Source organism: Notothenia coriiceps, unplaced genomic scaffold (genome assembly GCF_000735185.1).
Source record: "Notothenia coriiceps isolate Sejong01 unplaced genomic scaffold, NC01 NC01_scaffold00027656, whole genome shotgun sequence".
Lineage (NCBI taxonomy): Eukaryota > Metazoa > Chordata > Actinopteri > Perciformes > Nototheniidae > Notothenia > Notothenia coriiceps.
The window spans coordinates 25,405-53,034 of record NW_011360357.1 but is presented as its reverse complement, the minus strand read 5'-3'; the positions used below and the strand labels follow the sequence as shown (position 1 = coordinate 53,034).

Genomic DNA, 27,630 nt, shown 5'->3' with positions numbered 1-27,630 from the left:
GTGTGCCTTGGCAGAATCATAAATGAATACTTGGAAAAACAAAGAAACTCATCAGCAAAATAAAAAAGTTAGAGAGAAGATGCTACTTTTGAAAAAGCTTGAGTTCAAGGTAAACGCAGTCTGCTGTTTTATTGACCAGACATACAGTAGCTCACTAAGTGACACAGCCCTAAATAGGAAGACATGAAACAAATCATTTGAAGTATGTTTTCTTTGAAATGTAAACGTTTCAATTAAACTCACAGATTGTCGGACTGACCAGAAGTAAAACTAACTTTAACTGTTTAATTGTTCACTGATCAAGCATCTTACATAAGCAAAAGAAGAATTGGAAACATAGTCTTTTGTTTTTTGTTTAATTACCTACTGTCAAACTAAATGGATCTGAAGGATGTTCTGACTGCATGAGAAGCAGTCAACCTTCTGAACGGCTGCTGGTCTGCTGCCACAGAGTTGTTGCTCACAGCAGGCGGCAGTGGAAGTGTGAAGTTTGAAGTGTGTGTGACTGATGTGGTTCGGTGGTTGTGAAGACTTGTCCACAGGCCATGTAATTGGCAAGAAGCATTTCCTCCCTAATGAGAAGCTCCAGCAGCTGCCACCCAGTTCTCTGTCCTGCTTTGACTCGGTCGTAGAAAAACATTTGAAACCCAGAAAAATATTAACTCTCTTCTTATTACCATTTGTGGTGTGAAAAAAAAGTTGGAATATTGAAATGACGGTTTTTACCCTCTAATTTATCACCTTGATTGGTATGGTGCACATGTTTTAGTTATATACTATTTATTAAAATGTTCTTTGTTGATATAATTGACGACTCACACATTAGTCAAACATTTGTTCTGCCTATAGGATTTGTACAAGATTAACTCATTTTCTATATTTTTTTCCACCATTACCGTAAAATGTTTTAATAAATACACTTGTATCATGTATGTTTGATAGTAAATGTAAAATAGAAATGTCTTGAGCGTTTGATAAAAAAGAACCGCAAAAAATAAAGAACTGAATAAATGAATAGTTCAATAAAAAAAAGAAACTAAAAAGATGATCTAATATAATAGATTGACATTTCTTTGGTTTTCCAATTGAAATAAAACTCTGCAAAATGTTTATTCAAAGCTGTAACTTTGTATAATTAATTGTTCCCTGGGTGGTTGTTGCTGTTGAAAGAAAAATGTCCTCTTGACTAATAGCTGTAGAGTCACAGTCAAATAAAAAGAAACGTAAAAACAAAAGTCTCTTGTTGAGCAGGGTGTTGGGCAGCTAACGCCCAGCGAGACAGAATGATTTTGGCCAGACAATTCATGTTTTCTAGGAGGTTCAAGGAGCGGATATTGTGAGCACTTGTGATGGATATCATACCAGCCAAGAGAGATAAATCATTTAGATTGAATAGTTTGTCTAAGACATCTTTATTTGTTCACTTTTCGATGTTCTCCGTTTGTTTAAATCATTGTTTAACATGTCAAGCCGTTCACCTCCAATGAACAATATTATATGTTTTATTTAATAATAGACACTGAATTAAACTGTAATAATGTCCCTGGTCGGCGTATTTTCCTGTAAATATCTTTACTTACTTTATTGGTTTGAAACACTTGCAGCTCACAGAATGTATAAGAAACCAACAGCTTTCTTCAAAACAAAGGTGACATTAAGCGCTTAGTGTTTTATGTGGCACTTTAATATCAGAACATTTCAGCATAACACATATTCTCCCTTTCCAACAATATATATATATATATTACACAAATTCAATCAAATATTATCCAAACAAAATAACCTGTTTGATAAAAGTGGTATAATAAAAAGAGAGGGGTACAAGCGGTTTGGAAAGTAACATTTATATCAATCGTACAGACAGTATGACCTAACTTCAGTTTCCATTTGTTGAAATAATAAAGACTAGTTTCACAGTATTTTTCCTCTGTTCGCAAGGACATTTGAGTGTATTGCAATGGGAAGTTGTCCAAAAAGCAAAAAGGTGTAGATTTAATCCTAGCTCTCTTCAATCCCCACTAACTCGTTAAATAACATACCGTAATTTTCGGACTATAAACCGCGCCTTTTCCCCTATTTTTCGACGCTGCGGTTTATATAACGGTGCGGCTAATCTATGGATTTTTACAGCTAACGGCCAACACCTTTAACTCTATGGGCTCTATGGCCGGTCCGCGGACCCCCACCTTTAAGCGGCGGGTTCCAGCAGGAAAAGCTGGAGGCCGGAAAAGAGTGAGACAGGTAGCGCGCAAAAGTAAAAGTGAAACCGAGAGTGGTATGCTGCTGCTGCGGCTTATATTCAGGTGCGCCTTATAGTCCGAAAATTACGGTANGAATTGTATTACCAAATTGGTATCAAATAAACAGTAAGCATTGGTAACACAACTTCCAAAGTTACAGTAGAATAAAAAGGACCCTGACTCGGACAATACACAATCCAACATGTTCAACAGAAGGGAATCAGTTATATTGTTTGTACTAGAGATGTCCCGATCCGATCACGTGATCGGGGATCGGAGCCGATCACTTGATTTTCAAAAGATCGGAATCGGGAGGAAAAAAATCGGGGATCGGGATTTAATAATAAAAAAAATGTATATATACTTTTTTTTAAATTTTTATTCAATGTTACAAAACAAATATAACCATGTTCAAGTCTTAAAGTCATCCTGAGGCCTTGGTTTTGGTTTCAAATTACACAACATCATGTATGTGTTGCTTCTTTGGGGCTTGTTTTCATAGACCTGGTTGCTTATTTCTCTCAAATCTGGCAACAGAGTGGGCAGGGCGCAGTGTCTAATTGTAGCAGTAAGCTAACGAGTACTGAAAGCTTGATTTTGTTTTGATCCAATGCTGCACAACTGAACTGATCCAATGCTGCTGTGAAAGAAAGAAGCTATATCCATGTTGGATAGAATATCCAATTTAAATAAAAAAATAACCTTAAGGGACAACTTGAATGCTTTTTTTCTTTTTTTTCTCTTAATGCATTGCATAAAGATCGGATCGGGAAAAATCGGTATCGGCAAATTGTCAAAATCAAATGATCGGAATCGGATCGGGAGCAAAAAAAGGTGATCGGGACATCCCTAGTTTGTTACATAGGTTTTTGTGCATGTGCATGGTCTGCAAAGGATAAAACACCAAAGTTGAAGATAATAGGACCCCTTCTAGTAATGTAACCTGATCCCTTTCCACTAGTTTTGGATTACCTCCATTTGAAATGGAATGAAAAATAAATACAAGAGGAAAGAAATATCACTAAAATGTGTTTTACTTAAGTGTATTATGCAAGAAAACAGAACAATGTAACCTTAGAAAAGAAGAAACCTGCCTTTCATTAAGCACATGCTGGCAGCAGTTTATATATAATTCAATGAGTGCATTGTAAGATTGTAATCCTGCAAGTAATCCCTATTTTTTGGTTGGATCAATGTTTTTGTAACTGTTAGGGAATACATTTAAAAATGTTTTAATGCTAATTAGGTAATATTGTTACATGTTTTCTGTTACTCCCCAAGTCGGTAAACGACCTTCAGTTCACTGGGGATCTGTCCCTTGTTGTGAGTGATAATATCTTTAGTTTCCAGAAGTTCGTACCCCCTCGTGAGCTCTGAACTGCCAGACTCTTGTGCAGCACATTTCCAGTAAACATCCCGATGAACGAGGAGAGGAAGAGATTAAATACTTCCCACACTTCCAGGCCACTAACTGCTTCCCCATTAGAAGCTTTTAGGATTCCCAGCTGGGACGCATTGCTGCATGTTGTCAGCAAACCGGCCCACTTAAATAAAGTCAATTCTAATGTGCACTATATTGGTCAAAGGACTCAGATGTTATAGTGGTTTTACTGTAACCTGAACTTTCTGAGAGACTTACAAGAGAAAAGCATAACAGCTTCAAATGGATCTTGAACTCAGATTATATTGGCAGATGTTTTCTGGACAGATGTATTTGGTTTTAAAATGTGTGTCTTTTTTGTTTCTAACCACCATCAATACGACACAGTGTTAGACAATCATTTGGGGAATCCTCAAAGAGTTATTTATCAGTATAAGACATGGACAACAATAGAGTAATGACAAATAATATAGGCTGGATCAGGGTACATTTTGTTCCTGCAGACATGTTGTATTCCTAGAGGCCAGTTGTTAGTTCTTTGACAATGGATGAACACATGAACACATTTGTCATCACAAATGTGTTCATGTTGCTATACGTATGTTTAACAGGCCGTTTGGTAAACAGTTTTGCAACCAAGGATTATATGAAGCGATATAATTGTGTCTTGAATGNNNGTCCCGATCACCTTTTTTTGCTCCCGATCCGATTCCGATCATTTGATTTTGACAATTTGCCGATACCGATTTTTCCCGATCCGATCTTTATGCAATGCATTAAGAGAAAAAAAGCATTCAAGTTGTCCCTTAAGGTTATTTAAAAAAAAAAAAGAAGTATTTATTAAAAAAAATTAAAAAAATCCCGATCCCCGATTTTTTTCCTCCCGATTCCGATCTTTTGAAAATCACGTGATCGGCTCCGATCCCCGATCACGTGATCTCTATAACAAACTACAGGAAAAGGAAAACCCCAAAAAGAATCAAACTGTGAAACTCAGATTAGTTTACTGATTTCCATTATTTTACAGGTTATAAGTAATTGTAACAGAATACACTTTTAAACCTTCCCAACCCTGTCTTTCTTACTCTGAAAATGACTACCAAGGTGTCCCTGAGCAAGGCACTGTTCCCTACACTGCTCCTACAGTAGGATGGGTCAAATGCAGAATTCCCCTCTGTGGGACAATTAAGGGCACAAGAAAAAAAATGTATATCAAAAAACACCACACTGATTAGAGTTACACAAAATCTCTTTATTTCTTCCTTTCCAGCCCATTCATAGAAACAGCTTCAAAAATATAGCATTCTGTTGACAATACACTCAAATAAAAGCTGTAGTGCACGTGTGTTCAACGAACAAGGAAATATGAAATAGCATTTCTAAATGGGGAAAAAAGCACTGCATACAAATGTCTTTGATAACTACAAAAATATATATATATATACACAACACTGACATCATAACTTAACCAGCAGCATACTGTTATTAAATATCGAGGGTAAGTGGTGAAACAGCTTTTGAAGACACACTTCACCGCAGCAAATGTAAAAGCCTCCAGAGTGAGGCACTAAATATAAAACATAAAATGAAAGGATGCTCTTATTAAACATCTCTCTACATGTATAATTATTAGTTTCGATACATACGAAGATACTTTCACAAAGTCTGCTGCTTGCTGTGATTCTATATAACAAAACAAACTTGGTGCCATTGAACACTTGCAGGAAACAAGTGACTTTAAACTGGACGGCACCAGAAGAAGTTTAACACAAAACAAGATACTGATATGACTCTAATATACATTTACAGCAGTGCCTTCTATCACAATTGATGTTGATTTTTATTTCTGTATTTCAGACAATGAATGCTTGGAAGTTCCCCGGCGGCTTGTCTGATCTAGCAGAAAATATTGGTGAGTGTCACAAAACTAATACAGTACATCTACAGCTAAAGCCTTCGATTTTAGATGATGATACATTCATTTGAACCGTACAAAACAAGGCACATGATATATATATATTTATATCTGTTTCTCCAAATTCACCTCTAAAGCAGCTTTGGTATTATATACATGACCCAACACAAAAAGCAGCGTTTGTCTTTACAAAAAATATATATATTTTCCCTTTTCCCCCACATCTTAACATCAGGTGACTCTCACAAGGGAACGTGAATATATTCCTTTAAGTCAAGATCTTTACAATTCCTCCACGTACATTTAGTAATATTGTAAAGGTGCCCTATTATACTGTGTTTCATTACTTTATTATAGGTCTCAGATAAATACAAAACATGTCTCTGAAGTGTTTGGTTACAAACACCAAACAGATCATTGCAGCATTACCCATAATCCCCTCTGTTTCAGCCCTGTTTCCAAAGTGCTGATTCTCTGTCTGTTACTTTAGATGAAAATAAGGAGCCCCTCCCCACGCCCCTCTGAGAGAGATTTGGTTAAAAATAACTCTATGGTGCTCTAGGAGGAGATGCGGGGGGGGTTACCTTGGTTGGTGATTGGCTAATGGTTACACAAGACAACACATCGTTATGACATCATAAAGTGGCCAAAATATAAAGGTTTTTATAGAAATGGATCAGGACAAAAAGAGAGAGAATATCTTTTCCTGAAACTTTCAGAGTCTCTTCACACAGAGGGGACACATGTTTATGCATAAGAGACATGAAAAAGTGGATTTTGCATAATGGGTGACCTTTAATGAATCATTCTCAGGTACTACTGCGGTCAGGGAAGTGTTCGAGGAAACTGGCGTTCGCTCAGAGTTCAGATCTCTGCTCAGCATCAGGCAGCAGCACCACCACCCCGGCGCCTTCGACATGTCGGACATGTACATCATCTGCCGACTCAGCCCTCTCACCTATGACATTAACTTCTGCACTCAAGAATGTCTGCGCTGCGAGTGGTTCCAGCTTGCAGAGCTAGCAAAGACCGAGCACACCACCCCCATCACCGCTCGTGTCGCCCAGCTACTGCTCCACGGCCTGGAGAGCGGCTTCCACAACATCGACCTCTCCATGGAGTCTATTCCTGCCGTCTACTCGGGGAAGTTTTACCAGCTGTATCACCGGCAGCTTCCTTCCACACTGAAATCCTAGCAACCCGATGGGGTTATGTTGACACATGGCTGTCAGTATTACTCATGAAAAGTGTATTTATGACTGGAAGGATGTTTGCAGTGTGTCTGTTCACAACTAAATATTTGGAACAATAGAGTGGTGCAAGAATGAGTCCTAAACCTGGACATTAGCATTGAGCAGTTAGCATTGAGAGTTAGCATTGAGCAGTTAGCATTTCGGGGTTCCTTCATCTGGTTTGGGATACAAGGACTAATACAAGCTTATGAGATGTTCACGTTTAGTTATACGAGAATCAGTAAATACCCCAGTGGTGAATGTCTCAAGCTTCTATGTGTCATAAAAGCAATAGTTGCTAACTAAATTACTAAATTAAACTACTAAACGCCATCGCGTCACACATTAGCCGCATTTAGCTTAGCCTTGTTGACGTGAAGTCACGTGACAGTTATGAAGTTCCTTGATAGCCCAACGTTAGCTTTTTTACTTCTGGCGATTGCATTCAACTATTAAAACAATGATGCTAATATTATCCTGGATAAATCCCGATTATTTTTATGTTGAGATTTTGCCATGCTAACTTCCAGGTTGGACTACATACATATCATCACTGCACCACTCTATACCTGAACCACCATTTTATACGGTTCATATTTATAACACTTGTTTGGTAGCCTTACCGTTGGGAAAAAGTGGCTCCAAGCAGCTAATTTCTTTTGTCAAAGGCACTATTTTTAAAGGTTGCTGTGTTTTTAACTTGTAGCAGGTCTTGCTAACGAGCTAACCCCCAGTGTCAGCTGAAAACATACTGGAAGGAGCTAACATAAGGTTAGGTGTTGCAATATCAATATTGTCTGCCTTAATGCAATTACTGACTGGTCAAGTAACTCACAATAATATTTGTTGTTGAAGTTAACTGCCTTTCTGTCATTGAACTAGACATCATTTAAAACCATTGTCCTCGTGGGAATTTGGCAATACAGAAGGGAAACATCGTTTTATCCGGAAAAAAAAAACAAGCTCAGGAAACCTGTTCAGTTTCTGTGTGTGTGAGTGTGAATATTCTGAGTTGTGTAAAATGACGCGATAAAACTAGTGCTTGGGCTTTGATTCGAGTTGGTTTAGGGTGCTTAGTTTTTTTGACAAACTACAAAATCCTAAAATGTAGTAATTTAGTTCAGTCCCTAATCTCTTATCAGGTTATAATGGTGTATGATTAGAATGCATGTTCTTTTTTTAACTTGTTTTAACAGTATATATACGGACCTTATACCTTCATCTTACAGCTAAGTTTAGACTGCAGGAGCTGAACAGTAGGAAAGGGTTGTTGCTTTAAGTCAAAGAAGATCTGTTTAGCCAAAATGAACACTGCCATACTCTATGGTACAATTCAGCAAGGTACCTGGTTTCAGTTGCATTACTGCAGCAGTTACTGTGAAGCAGCTAGGTGCAAATGTGGCCACAGTTTGAAAGTAAAAGCTGACTAAGAGCAGACATGTTCAGGATACAACAGTCAGAAAGCATCACAGCTGTTTTGGGGCAATGTCGACGGAGCCACCTTGTCTTCATTGCCGTCACATCTTCTTCTAGCCTTGACAGCCATTGGAAGAAACAGGATGGCCTTTTGACCTCGGCTAGTTTTGCTCCCGGGCTTGTACTGGCCGTTTCTCTTCAGGGCCACGTACATGTCGGGGTACTTCCTGGAGCGGTACGTGTTGTAGTTGTTGCTCTCGAGCCGCTCCAAGAAGTAGCATTCATCTGTCGCTCGTCTCTGGAGAGAAGACACAGAGAAATCACTTTCGTTTGATGTTCAGTGGACGGAAATGAAGTACCGTAATTTTCGGACTATAAGGCGCACCTGAATATAAGCCGCAGCAGCGGCATACCACTCTCGGTTCCACTTTTACTTTTGCGCGCTACCTGTCTCACTCTTTTCCGGCCTCCAGCTTTTCCTGCTGGAACCCGCCGCTTAAAGGTGGGGGTCCGCGGACCGGCCATAGAGCCCATAGAGTTAAAGGTGTTGGCCGTTAGCTGTAAAAATCCATAGATTAGCCGCACCGTTATATAAACCGCAGCGTCGAAAAATAGGGGAAAAGGCGCGGCTTATAGTCCGAAAATTACGGTATATATATATATATATTTCTTTTTAAAACGTCTCGGGAGTAATGTGCCTTCCCTGCCCTGAAGAAGAAGTGATCCTTCCTAGTGCCCATCGCCATATGGCTCTGCTAGTGCCTGATGAGTTTTAAGCTAATAGTAATAGTCTATAAAGTTATTGTCATCGAAGCAGGCGCCACATCACCAATAGTGAAGAAATGGATGATGTTTCAGGTTTGTGAATCTAATGGTGATATCTGCACTCTGGCTGGAACATGGAGTAACCACACTAATTATACCCTTATTTGTTAGTATGTATACAGAACATGACTAACAATGATCCTAAGATGTAACGTTAACCCTTCATACCTCAGTCTACCTTTAAGACGCTAAAATAACGTATTCCAATTTTTATTTTGTTTTGGAATTATACCGGCTCTCGTTTCAGTACACACAACAACGAAACCATAGCAACAGAACTGACAGGCAACCCTCTGAATCAGACTCTGATTGGCTGTGACTGCATCCACTCAGAGTGACAGATTCAGAAACGTGACTCTTACACTCTTTACGTCACAAACAAAGATGGTGGATGAGAATAGATCTATAAAACGATAAGCAGTGCACCAGAATCAAGGTGAGACTATCCGCATCCTTTAAAACTCTACGCACATTCGTTTCACCAAAATAAGTAAAGGACTGTATTTAAATGAGTTAAGGCATTAGTTTGCTTCATTAAAGGATGTTAATGAAGAAGTGTTGTGCAGAGCCTTTTGTCCGCTTTAAGGTATTATTAAGGTAGGGTTAATGTTGCTCTCAAAGCTCCCCGGACTCCCCTAAAGGAGGCGACGACCCCCCTAAAGGATGTTCGGTCCACCCCCCAACAACTCCTGGGCTAAGCCCCGGATCTCCTAAAATCCTAAATCCGCCACTGATGTCCAGTCCTGTACATCAGAGGCCATGCCCAGTTTCCACAAATATGGGTATGGAGGAGGTTTCTTTAGGTTTCTATATCCTGTTGTTGAGCATAAAGCCACTGGAAGAGAGGGAGCAAAGAGACTGAGAGAGGGGGGGGGGGGTTTTCCCCTGGTATCTCTCTCCCCGGTAAGCTCTGTCCCTCAGAGCTCTGCGGTTAATAGCTCTCGGTAAGGTTCTCTCAGACCTTGGTAAATATCTCCCCAGTTCTTGTTGAATGCTGAGTGATGTATCTCTTTGTGAAATGAGTGGAATGAATTAGATATCTGATGTGTTTGTGAATATTAGGCCAGCCTGTGAGGAATCTCCCTCCGAATTCATCGCGGATAGGTATGGGGTTTTTGAAGTTATTCCTGCCATCTGTCGGAAAACATAGGTATGGAATTGATTGTTTGAATGTGCTTTTTTATTATCACCGGTCTTTTATGAGGTAAGACCTCTGAGTTCTATAAACATCAAACTGAAATTGGGCAGTTGAAGTTTCACAAATGGTATGCGTTAATACATTTAAAAACTGTGAATTTAAGGTTTCCATATTAGAACATGATCCAGGCATGTATGTTTTAGTATGAGGGTATAATGTTGTAAAGAGAGAAGGTGAAACCCTGTGATTAGTTTGGACCTATTTGTCTTCAATACTGATCCACCTTTTGGACTGGGTACAACTTAAAGACATCTGCGCTCCCTCTCCTGCTTCAAAGGTAATGATGGCCACCCTGCTACGCTCACACTTAGGGTAGGGCCAACACCTCATTTCTGACTATCAATCCTTCGGGATCGGCTGAACAGATTTAGGAGCGTCGTGTGATTGACAAGGTTGTGCCTAGTTCTCAGGAGTTAATGAGGTGGATCTTTCTGATGTTGTGGACCTTAGCCAAGCAGTCCAAACTGACACAGGGGAACTTCTACCTTCTTCTCTTGTAGGTCTGAGTCATTATAATGTCAGCCTCCGACTTAACAAGTGCATTCATGCTGTGATTATGTTCTAAATTATCTGAAACTTATTTCATCTGTTTTGATGTATCTAAACATGTGCTATTTCTACTGAACCCATTCATTTGGATGTTTATGTCAATTCGGTAGTTCTTAGGCCTCATGAAGAGGAACAATTAAATGATTGAAATGAGAGTGACCGCTGTTGTGGTAAGTGTAACAGACATTCAATCTAAAATTGCTGCAAATGCCATACCTATGTTTTCCGACCTGGGATGGCAGGAATAAACTTTCAAAAACCCCATCCTATCCGCATGAATTCGAGGAGATTCCTCACAGCTGGCCTAATATTCACAAACACATCGATATCTATTCATCCAACTCATTCACAAAGAGATTACTCAGACATTCAACAAGAACTGTGGGGAGCTATTTACCAAGTCTGAGAACTTACCGGAGCTATTAACCCAGCTCTGAGGACAGAGCTTACCGGGAGAGGAGTATACCAGGGAACCCCCCCCCCCTCTCTCTCTCTTTTGCTCCCTCTTTCCAGTGGCTTTTATGCTCACAACAGGATTATAGCGAAACCTAAAGAACCCTCTTCCATACCCATATTTGTGGAAAACTGGGCATGGGCCTCTGATGCTACAGGAACTGGACATCGAGTGGCGGATTAGGACTTTTAGGAGATCCGGGGCTTAGCCCAGGATGTTGTTGGGGGGTGGACGAAACATCCTTTAGGGGGGTCGTCGCCTCCTTTAGGGGAGTCCGGGGGCTTCTGGAGCACCATTAACCCTACCTTAATAATACCTTAAAGCGGACAAAGGCTCTGCACAACACTTCTTCATTAACATCCTTTAATGAAGCAACATAATGGCCTTAACTCATTTAAATACAGTCTTTACTTATTTTGGTGACCGAATGTGCGTAGAGTTTTAAAGGATGCGGATAGTCTCACCTGATTCTGGATGCACTGCTTACGTTTTATAGATCTATTCTCATCCCACCCTCTTTGTTTGTGACGTAAAAGTGTAGAGTCACGTTCTGATGTCACTCTGAGTGTTATGCAGTCAACAGCCAATAGAGTCTGATTCACGAGGGTTGCCTGTCAGGTTCTGTTGACTATGTTTCGTTGTTGTGTTTACTGAAACGAGAGCGTATAATTCCAAAAACAAATAAAATTGGATACGTTTATTTTAGCGTCTTAAGGGTAGACTGAGGTATGGAAGGTTAACGTTACTCTTAGGATCATTGTTAGTCATGTTCTGATATACAGTACTAACAAATAAGGGTATAATTAGTGTGGTTTACTCCCATGTTCCAGCCAGGGCAGAACACCATTAGATTCACAACACCTTGACATCATCCATTTTCTTCACTACTGGTGACTGTGGGCCTGCTTCGATGACAATGATTATAGACTATACTATTAGCTTAAAACTCATCAGGCACTAGGCAGAGCCATATGGCGATGGACTAGGAAGGACACTTCTTCTTCAGGGCAGTGAAAGGGCACATTACTCCCGAAGATCGTTTTAAAAGAAATATTAGTATTATATATACCGTAATTTTTCGGACTATAAGCCGCCGACCTTTTTCCCTATTTTTCGCGCTGCGGTTTATATAACGGTGCGGCTAATCTATGGATTTTTACAAGCTAACGGCCAAACACCTTTACATCTATGGGCTTAGGCCTGGTCCGCGGACCCCACCTTTAAGCGCGGGTTCCAGGCAGGAAAAGCTGGAGGCCGGAAAAGAGTGAGACAGGTAGCGCGCAACAAGTAAAAGTGGAACCGGTAGGGTATTGCCGCTGCTGCGGGTTATATTCAGGTGCGCCTTATGTCGAAAATTTACAGTTATATATATTATTTTTTTTTATTTTTTTAAGTGGAACATCCGGGCGTTTTCAGAAAAATTCCGGGCTTGGGCCCAAGTGCCACCCCTAACGCCGCCACTGCTGGACATGCCTAGGCTATTCTATTGGCTTATGGAATAAGACACCCCTCCATGTTGGTTAAAAAAGGACATGACACCCATTAATTTTAAACAGTCAATTCCTTTCAACGTNGTGCGAACGGGCACGTTAATTGAGCCGAATGCGTGTGAACGGAAGACTTTTTTGAAAACAAATTCGGTGCCGAGGACGAAACGGGGACGTTTGCGTTTAAGCACCGAATTTGTTTTCAAAAAAGTCTTCCGTTCACACGCATTCGGCTCAATTAACGTGCCCGTTCGCACGAGACCGCTCGACCCGCTGGAAACGCTGTACATATGCCGGGCCTGTAAGTGGCGCTGCTACCGCCACAAAATACACCACAAGCAGCGAAGAAGACCCCGGAGCATGGTTGCCATGGTTGCCTTTCTGTTTATTCTCTGCGGTGGACGGCTTGTGCTCCTGCTGTAAATCTCTCCGGTAGTCCACCAGCAGATGAAAAACACCCACCTCTCCCAAGGGACGAGGGAACCGTGCGGCAGAGTTTCCGTTAACATTTTTTTCCGCCGGTCAACATGTCCGTTAAAGTTTAAATCTTCCGGACAAAATCAGAAAAGTGCCGGTCAGAGGTCTTCTTTGTTATTTATTGAGCTTTAAAACAAATTGATAACGACTCTATATAATAATAATAATAAATGGAGCCTCTCTTTTCCTCCGCCTCTTCTGAGAGCCCAGCAGCTGATCTCTGAGCGGGAGAGGGAGGCGGGGCTATTTCATCGTAATCAGAAAATTATCGTATAGGGCGTACACACGGAGCCGTTTTGCCCCCCAGAGCGTTCCGTTTGCAGATCTATCCACCTTGGGACCCGTTATCGTTTGCGGGGTCCGTTTCCGCGTTTGCGTGTTGGCCTCGTGTGAACGAACTACTAAAAAGTCCTAGTACTAGTACGCGAGAGAAAAGTAGCAGATACAACCCGTTTTGTCCTCGTGTAAACGGCACCTGAAAATGACTGTGGATTCCGAATTTCCGGGAATTATTTTTGATTCATGTGATCCATTGGTGATATAAAACAGTGTTTCTCAAACTTTTTCATACCAAGGACCACTTAACCAATACAAAAACTCTCGCGGACCACCTATCTCCACAAATATAAAAAAAACACATCGTTTTTCCAGAACAGATTACAAATGGCCTGAAAATGGTACAAACAAGTGGCAACATGTGTGATGAAGGTGTTGCGCTGGGTTATATCATGCAATCGAAAGTGAAACTTAACCTCGCCCCATTTTTCGGAGATATTCCCGCGAGAGTGCGGAAAACTTTAATTAATTAATTAATTTCAAATGTGAAATGTTACCAATATACTCACAGACCACTAGGGGGCACTCACGGACCACCAGTGGTCCGCGGACCACACTTTGAGAAGTACTGCTATAAAATATTGACTATGGCTGCTTTAACGACACTGTACATTTAGAATAAATAGGGACAAAAGTGTTCATTTTTATAAAATTAGAAATCTAATAAACTAACAAGATCACAGTATGTTGATGTCTGGAAAAGGAGAGGACTAAGATTAAATAAAATATGTTCCTTTACTTTTTTGAGTCTAAACAGAGTCTCTGTGACTCAGCTTGACTTGTGAATAATGTGGACATCCCACTTCACCAGATTTTCTCCTGTTTGAGCAGCTTTTTTCAGCAGGTACTGACTCAGAGTGACAGCTATGTGCCGTTGATGATGACAGCTCTGAAAGAGGAGAGTAAACCAGACTATTGGTTTTCTGGTTGGTCCGTCTGACTGACCCGGACCGGCCTCTTTAAATGAATGTCACAGATGTGTAAATAGGGATGGGTCGTCTTCAAATCCTGACTTGGACTTTCAAGTGGAAACTGATGTCATTCCCGATCCCTGTGCCAGCTGAGGGAGGCTATCATTATGTAGCGTTCAGTCTAGGAAACAAAGTGCTCATAGGAAGCATAGGAGAAAAAAGGGATTATGAATAATGAGACAGAAAGCCCAGAAGCCACCGTCACAGGAGCTGTGGGTTCTGTGGTAGATAAATGATAATACACGTGGCTTCTGAGTCAAAGTTTGATGTCTTCTCTTAATCGATATTTCACGTAGGCTTCTTCTACTGCTTTTCAGTTTTTACATTAATTGTAGGGTGCTGTGTAGGTCAGGATGAGGTCAGATGTAGAAATTGGATCACACTTGAGCTGAGTTTCACTACAGAATACGAATCGAAACAAGTATTGTGACGTCTAAGACCTTGATTTTGGTTCCCTAGGCTTCCATGCAAAATTGAATTAGGTAAGGACTGATTGCTGTTTAGGTTGTGTCGGACACATCGCTGTAGGGTGGGGAGACGGCATGACAAAGAGTGAAGCTTTCCAAAATGCAATTATTAAAGTTATCGTGAGTCACCTGGTGATGAACCATTAAAAACACTGATGCTGACTCAAGTATACATCAGCCAAAATCAGTCTTTAAAGAGGCTCTATTAAGCTTTCCCTGTAGTGTGTTATATAGGTTTATGTGCATGCACATGGTTTGCAAAGGCTACAATCCCTGTGTCCCCCACAGAGGGAGCTTCACTATGTAACACTTGTGCTTCTATTGGCTAGCGCTCCAACATATTATATGTGTCTTAGAGGCGGGACATCTCTAAGTGGTTGACCAATCACAACAGAGCTGGCGAAGTGAAGACTAATTTCTGATATTTTATTTGACTTATTACTTTATTTCAGACTCTCTAGTCACCCTAACAATGTTTCATCCCACAGCAGCACAAGTCAACCTGCATATTTAATCCTGCAATATGAACTTTTAATTATCAGTATGTAAAAATAGCTACTGTTTACATTTGAGTTCCTCTGAGGCTCACATCCTTTGGCTTTACCTCACTGCACGTCATTGTTAAGCCTTTTCTAGCAGAGCCCCTTTAAAACCGACCCTAAAGTGATAATGGTGAGTACAGTCCAGTTATAGGAGTATTGGCCTCAATTCCAGCAATATGAACACCCACATTGGTCTCGTTGAAGTAATACAGAATGTTAAAACTCTAAAGTGTCTGGATGACTTCTCCCGTGTCAATGCAGTTATGTCTCAATTGATTTTTCATTATGTGTGGTCCTCTTGTCTATTTAACAACAACAAGCTGCAAGTAACCGGGCAAACAAGTATCAGTATTATCCAAACAGCTGCATATTTAAAATTCCTAGCCTTAGTTTCATTATTGGCGACAACAAATGGAAATTCTGGACCTCTTCTGTGCTGAAGGATGCTCTGGACATGTTCTGACATGCTTGAAGTTCATCCTCTCTTAACGGTTATAAAGACACTCTGCCCTCTGCTGGATGATCAGAAACTCACACACTTCAGGCCTGTAACTCCTCCCTCTGTTAATCCTCTGCCACATTCACGCCTGATGGATTTCTGTCTATGAAAGTGCAAAGGGCCAAAGTTGAAATATACACAACAGGCTGACCCAAAAACAAACCTCTGATCCACTGATGCTTCCTGTTTGAAAACCCAATGCAGGTCATAGTTTACCACAGATTGATTTGGCTCCTTTTAAACGATTTTGAAGTTGCAACAGATACTAAGTGCGAAAACATAATAGATTTCTGACCTAAGGTTAGAGATTTGTTTTTCTAAATGAGACTCAGGAAAAGGGAGGTAAATAGTTTAGATACTGAACAATGAAAGGTCAATTGCCCAATGTGTGTTCTTATTTTCAAGGTTCTTATCAATTGTGTTGGATTTTCCATCTTTTTATCCTAATTTTGCATTTCTTTCTCTGTTTTCATGTCCATTGAACGTCTATTTTCTCTTATTCTAAAGGACTTGCTCTTAACATCCCGATAGCAATGAATACATTAAATGCTTTGACAATAAATACATAACAAAATGTAATCTGTGGAAGCCGTGGTACTGTAAAAAGCACGACCAATCATCTGAGCCGGCCCGGCTAAAGTAACTGGATGGCCTACCTGCCTGTCAGCCTTCCATCTGTGCACAAACTTATCTCGTGCCCTCATTGGTCATGTGCGCATTCGTGTGTGTTGGAGGAGGGGCTCTGTAAGGAAGTCTGAAGGAAGGGGCTCTCGAGCTGGTTTCTCCATTCTTACCTACCCACCTTTAATATATCAGTTAATTGAGAGATTTTTAAGCGCAGATTATTTTCACTATTGTTGGTTCATTTTCTGTTTATATAGTCACATATTAGGCACATTAGTTTATTTTGTCAAAAAGGGTATTCTAAGTACTATACATCAAATGTTGGATATAAATAACTACAAGCAGCAATGACTGTTTGCACAGACATTCAGAACTTGGAAGCACAAACAGCTCAATCAAGCTACATTGGTTTGACAAGAACATTTCACTCAAAGTGAATTCATCTTTGTTCAGGCCTTTTTGCTGCATCTCTCTGATAAAGACTGTGAGATTCAGCTAAAAGCTCAATGAAAAGAGTGTAAGTTGACCTTTGGGTAACATTCATATTTGTCAAACTACTATTTCTAAAGTCAGGAGGCTGCATTCCCTCCCCTCCCTCCCCCCTGCCTCCGTCTGGACTTTAACACCCCACACACACTCAGACACTCAAATCCAGCAAGACACTTTTTTTCGTTGCTATGGACAATCTCGCACTATGTACATTTCCCAAAGATATTGAAGTGACTGTTATTTTGTATATATTGATTGTGCTTTTATTTATGTCTTAATGTGTGCATAATGTATACATGTGTCTGTTGATTGTGTATATATAGGATATACCTATTTATATATATATATTTGTATTTTTGTATTCGGGATTGTGGGAAACGGTATTTCGATCTCTCTGCCTGTACACACAAACTGAAAGATTGACAGTAAAGTTAACTTTGACTTGACTTAGAAGAATAAACTTTTAGGCTATAAATCTCTACCTGCCACTCCGATCTGGTGGGTAGCAAACCCCGGCAGCCGGCTCTCTCCCTCCCCCAGCCAGAGGGAGAGCACCGTGTGGTCGTGTTTGGCGTGGTGGAAGGAGAAGCCGTGCTCAGAGGCGGCGGCGGCACATCGGCTCAGGGAGATGGGAACTCGGAGCCACACTGCGACTTTTCCCTCCGATTTCCACTGGACCAAAGAATCTGCAGAGGTCACAAGTTCACAAAGTTACACACACTTTAAAATGCATTATTGAAGATGTCGCTGCTATAAAAACAGACAGGAAGTATTATTGATGCCTAATCTTATTCTGGGGACAAATGGAAAATGGGAAGAGAGAAGATGACAAACAGCAGAGACACTTTAGTGGGAGTAGCCTGAAGGGAAAGGAAACATTTAACCAATTTAGGAAAAGACCCACTTGCACTTATTTCAAAAAGTTAACACATGTCATTTATAAGCAAAACAAATAAAAATGTATTTAGCTGCTTCCAGTTAGTCTAATTAAACATGTATCTTTTTTTATCTGATCCCTAATTAATTAGGTTTAGGTTTTGGACTGTTATTATTTAAGGCTGCACAATAATTCCAAATGTTATTTAGGACTAGTGCGGGAAGCACAATATTGGGTGAAGACAAATTATAATATCTGAATGAAGTGTTGTTGTGCTGCAGAGAAGTCCTCGCCTACAAACTGTATTTCATGGGCTTAATCATTTTTTAAATTTATTTAATGATAATGTGAATAATATTTCAAAAATATTATATCCCAATCACAATATCAGTTCATATAATTGTAATTATTATAGTCTAAATCAATCAGCCCTACTAATAAGACACAACTAGCCATTCAAAGACTCCACCTTGGGAACTTGTAAAATACATTAACAACATTTCCTGTATTTCTATTACTAAACAACTACTGTATTATGACAGTTTGTTTCGTATGTGGAAAGATCTAAAAATCGACATCTCTGACAACAACTAGTGTATAAATCAAACATTGACCTGCAGATGCACTGGAAATAAAAAATTAGCTGAGATATAAGGGACATTTAAGCATAAAGCACAAGGGAAACTCTATAGCAATATTTCTGATAATGCAGCCTTCTTTATAAAGTCCCAGGAAGTACTATTATAAGGCTAGCTCACTATTCTAGTTTATCAATCAATCAATGTCTATTTATATAGCCCAATATCACATGTCACATTTGTCTCAGTGGACTTCACAGTTTGTACAGAATATCAGTATGACAATAGGACACCCTCTGTTTGCTGCAGATTTCCGAGTTGATGACATGTGGACGAGTCTCATTCATACTTTACCTTTCAGTAATCTACTGAATGATTTCTCACTGATGTCCTCCGGTAAACAGCTGTCAGACAGGTTCACTGTCACTCCACCGAACCGGTCCTCTCTCCCGGTCAGAGCCCCGGACCCTTGAGCACGAGCTGCAGTACACGAGAACGTACGGAAAGCTGGGCATGCACGAGATGAAGCTCTGCAGCACACTCTTCCCCTTACCAGCGGGAAAAACCTTGAAGCAAAGGCACAAGCAGCCATTATACTATTCTAACATAAACAAGTGTTTAATGGGAGAGAATAGTAGTTGTTCTTTTAACCGGCATGTGTGTTCCGTAAGGTACAGTTACGTAAAGGTCCGCCCCAGAAGTTGCATAATAACCGTAATGCTTCGATTAGCTGCTTTGGTAATGTGACGAACTGCATTCAATTCATTCACACTTCCGACAATTTAGCCAAGATACAAGATGTGGGTCATTTACACTATACATACAAACAAACATATAAAGAACATTAAAAAAAAAAAAAAAAACTTGAAACAATCCTGTCCCAGAATAAAAATGTATGATGTGCTACATGATACCTACTGATGGCCAGTCATTTCAATCCAAATTGATACTTTAACCATTATGGAAACATATAAGCCGAATGTAAGACTCCATCGTTATAATGTTTCAAGTATCTCTAAAAATATTGAATTATGTGTTTCTACTTCCTGGCAACACATAAACCTTTAAATTATATGATTTTTCTATTGAATTTGGCATTACTTTTTTGGTTTCATTCTTCTTCTTTTTTTACTCGGAAACTCTTTTTTTTTATATATGCCGAATGAAAGACTGCATCTGTATAATGTATTTTATTGATTTAAACAAATTGAATAACGTGTTTATACTTATTGGCATCAAATACAACCTTCAATTATAAAAATGTTCTATTGAATATGGCACAACATTTTTTTCTAGTTTCAGGATCTTGTAGTTTATTCAACCAATATAAACCAAGGTTTAAAGGGGAAACAAATCCCTAATGTTGTTATTAAATCTCGTACTTTCACGTTACAATCCAATAAATAAAAAGTCAAATGTATAGTCAAAGGTGCATTTCTGTGCATTTCGGGTGTTTACGGTAAAAGAAGGCGGGACTAAACTCTAACCAGGAAGTTTACATCAGCGCTCGGTGTTTACACATGTCTGTGTGCTCACGTGGGGGATCTTTCCAATATTAAAATGTCTTCAAAGAAAAATAAAAGCAAATCTAAAAGAGTGAGTGAGGGGGACAGCTCCCTGCTACCGAACGAGGGTTCCAGTGACACCTCCATCCTGCAGACATCCCGCAGCGATGGAGGAAGCTGCAAAAGTTTGAACTGCAACTCATTCATTGTCAACGATTTCATTGATAAAGGTAAGACTCCTGGACATTAACACAAGAGTCCAATAGTAGTTTGATAAAGGTGAAACGTTAGCATGTGTGAATGCATCAGCAGGTTAACAATCTGCAGATAAAGAACCGCTATGGTCCCTGTTGCCCTCAGAGATGCTGCTGGATGCTGATGTTGTTTAACGGTAAAGTGCTGTCACTAGGAGACTATAGAGACATATTTCTGAGTTTTAGCTCAAGCAGATTGGTTTAAAATGAGACACTGACTGAGGCCACACCGGCTTTCAGGTTTGGGGATATTTGAGTGTTTGCATGCATATTTAGTGACATACAAGTCATGTTTCTTCCAAGTCTTTCTAGGATGAATACATTACATTACATGTTACTTGTTAGACGCTTTTATCCAAAGCCACTTATATACTCAGTACTGTGGGCAATCCCCACAGGAGCAATTTGGGGTGAAGTGTCTTGCCCAGACACAACGACATGCTGACTGCAGTGGGGTTTGAACCTGTTCCGAACACCAACGCACAACCCACTGCACCAATACCCTCTGTGTGTATTTTTTTATCAGCAAAGGAATGCTGTCAGTGTCAATGTTGTGTCATGCACATAAGACTACACAAATCAAACTTTCTTTCCAGTAAGACTCATTTCTGTACAAAAGGGGACTTTATTTAGTCTTCCCCTGCCTTTATTAGGTAAATCCCCCTTTGGCAAGTATGAAAAGGGGGGATGAATACAGCCAGACAAAATCGTTAAGATCTTAAAAGCTGTTAACATCTCTACTTAAGCTAATTGTCCCGCTGCTTACAGACAACAATGAATGAACCGCTAAACCCTTTACCCACAAAATAGGTTGTTTCTTGTCCGCAAGACCACAACTCAAATGCTAACTTAGCATTTTGTTCACCATTGTCAGAGCAGTAACTACTAGTGCTTTAGTTTGTATGAATTACGTTTGAATGTCGAACTTTTATTTGTGTATTTACTTTATATATGTGTTATCTTTCCTCCCAGCTGATGACAAAACACCCAAGAGTTGCAGATCGACTTTAGTCCAACTCAGCCTGAACTCAATGAAGTCAGCCAGTGTTTGCATCGGGAGGCCGGTGCTGCTGACGAGTCCCACCGGACAACAAGAGGTCTCTCTCCTCTCATCAGTTTCTATATCAGATATTTGTGAACAATTGTATCTTTAAAATCCACCGACTAACATAGTACAAGGGTAATGCAGTTTTGCATGCCTTCAGTTCTACTTATTTCTGAGCTTTTGACTTGATGTGAATGATGTTGCTATTATTTGTCTCTTTTCTTCTGCCTTCCAGGTGTGTTTAGGATGGCCGGTTGCCACGTTTCCTAGTGGTAAAGTTGGTCTTCAGAAATGTGCTCAGAATAACCTCAGGGTGAAGTCAGGTGGAGAGGTGATGCTGCACCCCATCACAGGTCCTGTGCTTCAGGCTGTGGAGGTGGTCCTCTCCAACAGGTAACCTGCATCTGGCTCTCACTGACTAAAATACACATTATATTAAAAATGTCATGTTCACACTATACTTAGTTATACAACATTATAGGTATCTTATTCTCAGTTGCTAGTTCATTAGACACACTTATCTAATACTAATGCACTCTTTTACAACACTACTTCAAACAACTATATTATGAGATAGGAAAGTCGAAATAATGAGATAAAAAGTCATTATGAGATACTTTGTCACAACAGACAAACCAGCTGCTCTTTGGCTCGAGTTCTCCTATTTATCTTGACACGGAAATGGATTGTGCGTACATTGAGGACTACTTTAAACGTGGATTTACAACAGATGAAATACTTAATTTGCTTGCTGATTCACATGGAGTTGTACTAAGCAAACGCACCCTTGAAAGGATTTTAAGCAAGAAGCAGCTCTGGCGTTGAAAGAATAAAAGCGATGTGGCTGAGGTGGCAATCTTCATTGAACAGCAACTGGAAACATCTGGTCAGTGTCATGGTTACAGATGGATGCACCAAAGATGTTGGTTACATTGTGACTGACAGAGAAACAGTGCGAATACTGCTACAGTTATTGGATGGTGAAGGTGTTGAGGTCAAGAAACAGACTGCGAACGCGCATCTACCACAGCTGTGGTCCAAACTATGTATGGCACATTGATGGTTACGACAAGCTTAAGCCATTTGGAATCGCAATCAGTGGAAGTGGCGGAAATGGGCTTCCATACATACTGTATGCACAAATCACATATCCACAAATCATAATGCTGCATTATTTATTGTATTTATGAAAGTGTTATTTAAGCCCATTTCAAATCACAATACAAATGGTTGAATAAGTTCTATGTTAATACATCATTGTAATAATGTATAAGAGTATCAACCATAATTCCATACCTCTGAAAATGCCTTTAGTTTGTATCACACAGATTTATGTTGTGTATCTCAGGTAAATGCTGCCATCTGCTGGGGAAATGTCCTAACTGCAGTTCAAAAGCAAAACTTTCAAATAATAATAATTAGTATTGTCCGGATTGCATTTAACCACAAAATACATATATTTGTAACAATCTTCATCCACACAAATCTGTTTTTATTTAACATGATATGACATATTTATTTTTATTGTTTTATAATCTGTAATTTATAAAGGTTAAAATCATTACAAATGTCTTAATGGTTAATTCTCACATGCCTATAACTTTCTTTCAGGTCAAAAGATGAGACACTAGAGACAGATGAGTTCAAGAACTTCTTACTGAGGTCTCTGGGTAAGTCTCTTTTTCACACTATTACGTGATTTGTGATATGTCTTAAATCATTTGGAACCATTTTCCAATATGGCGAAAAATGAATATTGTGTCCTGGTTTTGAATTGCTGTCTATGTTCAGTTTTTTTCGGTGAAATAACTCTACTGGTTTGTCCGTCTTGTCCCAGTTGGGAATATCCTCCTGCCAGGAAATGTCGTCCCCTTGACCTACTTCGGCCGGTCATGCAATCTCCGGGTGGAGACCGTAAGAGGGGATGATGGAGTCTCCCTCCACAGACCATCTCCCCCCTCAGGAACCCCCCCTGACCCAGAGGAGTCCTCCGTGATGGACTCAGTGCTGGACTCCACCTCAGCCGACCTCTCCCTGCAGCTCAGCCTGCTCACTGTGGACGATAACGGCTCTGACGGGGCCCCAAGCTCAAATGGAGATTCGGGTCCTGCAGCCAGCACCCCACGACGACCTGCCCACCTCTCCTCCCTCTCCTCCCCCCTCTCCCCCCCCACTGCTCCCTGCACCCCGTCCTCCCATGATTCTCCTGCAGAGGGGTCTTACAGTCTGGAGAGCTCACAGCAGGCTGATAGCGTCCCCACAGCACCCCCTGGTGGAGCTCAGAGTTCGGACACCTTCTACTGCCTCTCCTGCTCCACTAAAGTCAGCTTCAGAGACAGAGCAGGGCAGGAGGACCCGGATGCTGAAGCTCAAAGGTCAAAGGTCAAATACTGCATGATTGGAGGGCTTAGCAGCCAGCTGGACGTCATCAGAGAGACCATCGAGCTTCCTCTGAAACATCCAGAGTTATTCTCCAAATATGGTACGTGTTTCAGAATCAGCATCAGGTTTACACATACAAGGAGTTTGCTTTGGTGTATAATGAGGACATTTTCAAACTTAAAATGGTGCATGCATAATCACAATAAAAGGAATCATTTGTACAAAGGAGAAAGTATAGATTAATAAAAAAAAAAGGAAATGTACAAAAAAGTAAGTAGTACAATACAAATATGACAGTAGCTCTGAAAAATAGAATATCCTCAGTAAAGCAGGATGTCTACTGGGTCTTACTTCAACTTAAAACAAGATTTAATTGCAAGCTGTTTTCTCTGCAGGTATCCCACCTCCCCGAGGAGTCTTACTATACGGTCCCCCAGGCACCGGGAAGACTATGATTGCACGAGCCATAGCCAATGAGATTGGAGCTCACATGACGGTCATCAACGGCCCCGAAATTGTTAGCAAGTACGGTCAAATTGCTCAAGTATCACTTCCCTGAATGAATTTGAATTGTAATGCAAACCTGACCAAAGTGATGGAATTGTATAGTCATCCAGATTCAATAATGATGTTGTTTCATGTCTTTGCAGATTTTATGGTGAAACGGAGGCAAGGCTAAGGCAGATATTCACTGAGGCGTCTCAGAGGTAAAGTTTTAAATGGCTAATCCCATCATTACCTCTAGCATAGTGTGTTTTCCTTATATGCAACCTAATGCTTTCTTTGTATTCACCGCTGTCTTTTAACATGTTCATTTTGAATCTTATTTGTAAAAATCCACACTAATAGAGTAATCATTTATTTTGTGCAATAAACTAGCAAATTAAGCCACAATACTTACCGTATATTAACTGCAGTACGCCAATAATAAACAATAGCTAAAGATGAATGTGCTCAAACCAAATATTAAACACATTCAAAGAGCACGACCAAAGACATTTGATTTATGATTCAAAGCTCTGCACCTAAAATAAAGCCTTCATGATCAGCTTGTGATTTTGCATTTTACAGTCTTGTTGGCGGCTTTTCTCTCATTTTCATTTGATTTCCAGACAACCTGCGATAATCTTCATCGATGAGCTGGACGCTCTGTGTCCGAAGAGAGACGGAGCGCAGAACGAGGTGGAGAAACGAGTCGTTGCTTCTCTGCTGACTCTGATGGACGGGATTGGTTCAGTGAGTTTGCTTTTTGACCCTCCTGCAATTGACCACTTTTTTTTGATGAGCCCTGCTCTCCCGTGATATCTTTAAAAAAAAATCCATATTTGAGTTACAAAATGACATGTTCAGTAAATTCAGATTATGAAACAAGCTCTATGCTCCTGAAGTACAATGCAACGTGTTCTCATGCCTTTCTTTGTATATTTCTTTTCATTACTCCATTTAAACCTGCACCTCCCATCATCTGGTATGAATGCACTGTAGTGTAGGGAGGCCTGAGTCTAAGATAAGATAACGTTTTGTGACACAAAAAGTTCTGAATCAAACATCTTTGTTTACTATTTAAAAGAAAAGAGAAAGAGGACTTGGAAATAGTAACTTTGGGACATTGAAGACACTGATTTTTGAACTTTTTTCTTTGAAATGTCCAGAATTATATAATAGCCGCTTTCACACCAAGTACTTTGCCGTACTTAGTGCCTCGGCACTAAGTACCTATCGCGTTCACACCGGAATAATTTCCCTGAGGGAAGATTACAAAAATGAAGCCGCTGACGTCACTTCTTCTTCTTCTTCTTCTGCTTTGGGTTTACTGGCAGGCCGCAAACAACTTCACGGCGTATACTGCCACCCGAAGTCCCCGGCCTGAAGTCCCCGGAGTTGGGGACTGGCTTCAGTAGAAGCTGCTGGGACTCCCAGCAGCTTCTACTGAAGCCTTCCGAGTAAAATCTCCAGAACGCCGACACCTTCTCATCTCTCCACCGCTCCCATGTTTTATTTTGTGTTGCCATGAGTTAGTCTCTCTCCGTTGGTGCGCTGGGCTAATGCTAATAATGCTAATGGCACAAATACAATGGCGGCTTTACAAAACTTTTCAGAGTTTTACGGGGCGTGGTTTGCAATTCGCCCAGCCATTCAGAAATAGGTAGCCTACTTTTGTGGTACCACCTCTCAGCAGGCATTAAACATGGGGGTTAAAGTTCCCGGCACTAAGTACTCTTTTTGGTGTGAACACAACATAAGGGGTACTAACGGAACTAAACGGGAAAAGTACTCCGGTGTGAACGCGCCTATTGATTGCCTAAAAGGTAATTTATCTGAGTCAACTAAGTTTCCACTTCATATATACGTTATACACTAAGTAGCAGAGGTGTGACTCGAGTCAGACTCGAGTCACGAATTTGATGACTTGAGACTCGATTGGCAAAATCACAAAACACTTGCGACTCGACTTGGACTTGAACACCAATGACTTGACTTGGACTTGAGCCTTCTGACTTGAGGTGACTTGATACTTTAATTCAGAGGTCTCCAACACGCCGATCGCGAGCTGCCGCTAGAAGAGCAGACTCTCGTCAGGGAGAGCAGAATCTTCAGCCGCTCCTACTCTTGCTGAGAATCCTTGCAGGCAGGGGCGGGACTTTATTTAGCTGGGCCACCATGCGGCCAATCATATGCAAGGACAAACTAGGATCATACCATTATGTGAAAGAAGGGCGGGGGCAGACGCTCCACACAGCAGGTGTAGTGGTACAGGCCAGCTGCACAGAGCGACGGGGAGACGGATTTAAATGCAAGCGCGTCGGAAAAAGTCAAGAAGTGAGCGAAAACCGAAAAAATAAGCAGCATCTGGCTGCATTTCAATGATATTGGAGAAAGAAAATCTGAGTGCAGGATTTGTAAAATGAAAATAACCTTCAGAGCAGGGTTTTGTTTTGGTACCCACTCAGGATTTATTGCCAGAGGTGGGAGAAGTTCAGATCTTGTACTTGAGTAAAAGTACCAGAGTGTAGGAATACTCGGTTACAATAAAAAGTCCTGCATTCAAAATGTTACAAGTAAAAGTACAAAAGTATTAGCATCAAAATATAGTTAAAGTACCACCTGCAGAGGGATCTAGACTCAGGTGTTCTTTTACCCATAGAGACCGCCTCGCTGCACATTAGCCCTTGCATAAAGATAGATTGTGGGTCCCTTATAACATGTTGTACACAGTGGAAATAAACATTCTGGTTACCTCAACATCAGGGATCTTATACATTAAACTCCTTCTGAATCAAACCGTCATGGTAGCCTTACCTTACTGATCCCTCTCAAAATAGTTGCTTTACCAGCAGAGAGAAAATGGATTATTAAATTATTAATGTGACTAATAAAGGGAAGTTTGATTATTAAGTATTATTCTGTTGATCGATGTCATTACATTTGGTGAAAAGCACATAATGACTTGTTTAAGACTCGTTTTGTCAAAGTTTAGGACTTGTACTTGACTTGAACTTACCCATCCTGACCTGACACTTGACTCGGACTTGCAAAACAATGACTTGGTCCCACCTCTGCTAAGTAGTGATGGCCACTTCCTTCTATGTGTTTCTTTTTGTATACTTTAGCCAGTGTTATAGCACGAAATATACATTTTTCTTTCTCTGGAGATCTGCTTTAAATTGACCAAAGCTTGTTCTGAACACACATGACTGAAGAACCCAGCGCTCCTAGCAGATTGCTCTGTCAGGAAATGCTCTCAGTGGAAACGCAGACCGTCATGCAGAAGCCATCTCTGCCTGCTGGCCGGCCTTCACACACTGTGGGTTGATTCTCTGGGGTGTTGTTAGTCCTCCAAGCGCTCTGTCAGTGCCTGATGATGAGGAAAAAGATGGTTCCCCCCC

At 40.5% G+C, this 27,630-nt stretch overlaps 4 protein-coding genes across 4 annotated transcripts in view; 3 read left to right on the top strand and 1 right to left on the bottom strand.

The window, feature by feature from the left end:
- The window catches only part of LOC104957748 (fibroblast growth factor 2), a 10,719-nt gene extending 7,102 nt beyond the window's left edge, over positions 1-3,617 (top strand). The window contains exon 3 of the mRNA XM_010785401.1: positions 3,522-3,617. Coding sequence (XP_010783703.1) covers positions 3,522-3,617 — 96 coding nt within the window. The remainder of the gene's footprint in view (positions 1-3,521) is intronic.
- A 1,697-nt stretch (positions 3,618-5,314) lies between these two features.
- LOC104957742 (nucleoside diphosphate-linked moiety X motif 6-like) lies at positions 5,315-7,719 on the top strand. Its single transcript, XM_010785396.1, has 2 exons — positions 5,315-5,533; positions 6,350-7,719. The coding sequence occupies exons 1-2, from the start codon at positions 5,452-5,454 to the stop codon at positions 6,730-6,732; spliced, it is 465 nt and encodes a 154-aa protein (XP_010783698.1). The 5' UTR covers positions 5,315-5,451; the 3' UTR covers positions 6,733-7,719.
- Positions 7,720-8,224: 505 nt separating this feature from the next.
- LOC104957747 (fibroblast growth factor 4A-like) lies at positions 8,225-19,217 on the bottom strand. The gene is made up of 4 exons (XM_010785400.1): positions 18,912-19,217; positions 17,585-17,788; positions 9,759-9,823; positions 8,225-8,482 (listed from the first exon to the last, which is right to left on the bottom strand). Exons 1-4 carry the CDS (start codon positions 19,147-19,149, stop codon positions 8,225-8,227), a joined length of 765 nt encoding a protein of 254 aa, XP_010783702.1. The 5' UTR covers positions 19,150-19,217.
- An 849-nt stretch (positions 19,218-20,066) lies between these two features.
- Positions 20,067-27,630, top strand: part of afg2a (AFG2 AAA ATPase homolog A) — a 9,235-nt gene continuing 1,671 nt past the window's right edge. Inside the window, exons 1-8 of the mRNA XM_010785395.1 lie at positions 20,067-20,292; positions 21,289-21,413; positions 21,597-21,754; positions 22,973-23,031; positions 23,199-23,843; positions 24,139-24,268; positions 24,394-24,450; positions 24,856-24,979. Coding sequence (XP_010783697.1) covers positions 20,118-20,292; positions 21,289-21,413; positions 21,597-21,754; positions 22,973-23,031; positions 23,199-23,843; positions 24,139-24,268; positions 24,394-24,450; positions 24,856-24,979 — 1,473 coding nt within the window. The 5' untranslated portion in view covers positions 20,067-20,117. The remainder of the gene's footprint in view (positions 20,293-21,288; positions 21,414-21,596; positions 21,755-22,972; positions 23,032-23,198; positions 23,844-24,138; positions 24,269-24,393; positions 24,451-24,855; positions 24,980-27,630) is intronic.

What these genes read in the sequence shown, in the direction of transcription:
- LOC104957747 (XM_010785400.1), bottom strand. Translation starts at nt 19,149, where the DNA reads ATGGCTGCTTGTGCCTTTGCTTCAAGGTTTTTCCCGCTGGTAAGGGGA. An exon ending in ATTCAGTAGATTACTGAAAG is followed by an intron (nt 17,789 to 18,911) that starts GTAAAGTATGAA and finishes TGACCTCTGCAG; the next exon opens with ATTCTTTGGTCCAGTGGAAA. An exon ending in AACTGGGCATGGCCTCTGAT is followed by an intron (nt 8,483 to 9,758) that starts GTACAGGACTGG and finishes TCTTCTCTCCAG; the next exon opens with AGACGAGCGACAGATGAATG.
- LOC104957742 (XM_010785396.1), top strand. Translation starts at nt 5,452, where the DNA reads ATGTTGATTTTTATTTCTGTATTTCAGACAATGAATGCTTGGAAGTTC. An exon ending in TGATCTAGCAGAAAATATTG is followed by an intron (nt 5,534 to 6,349) that starts GTGAGTGTCACA and finishes AATCATTCTCAG; the next exon opens with GTACTACTGCGGTCAGGGAA.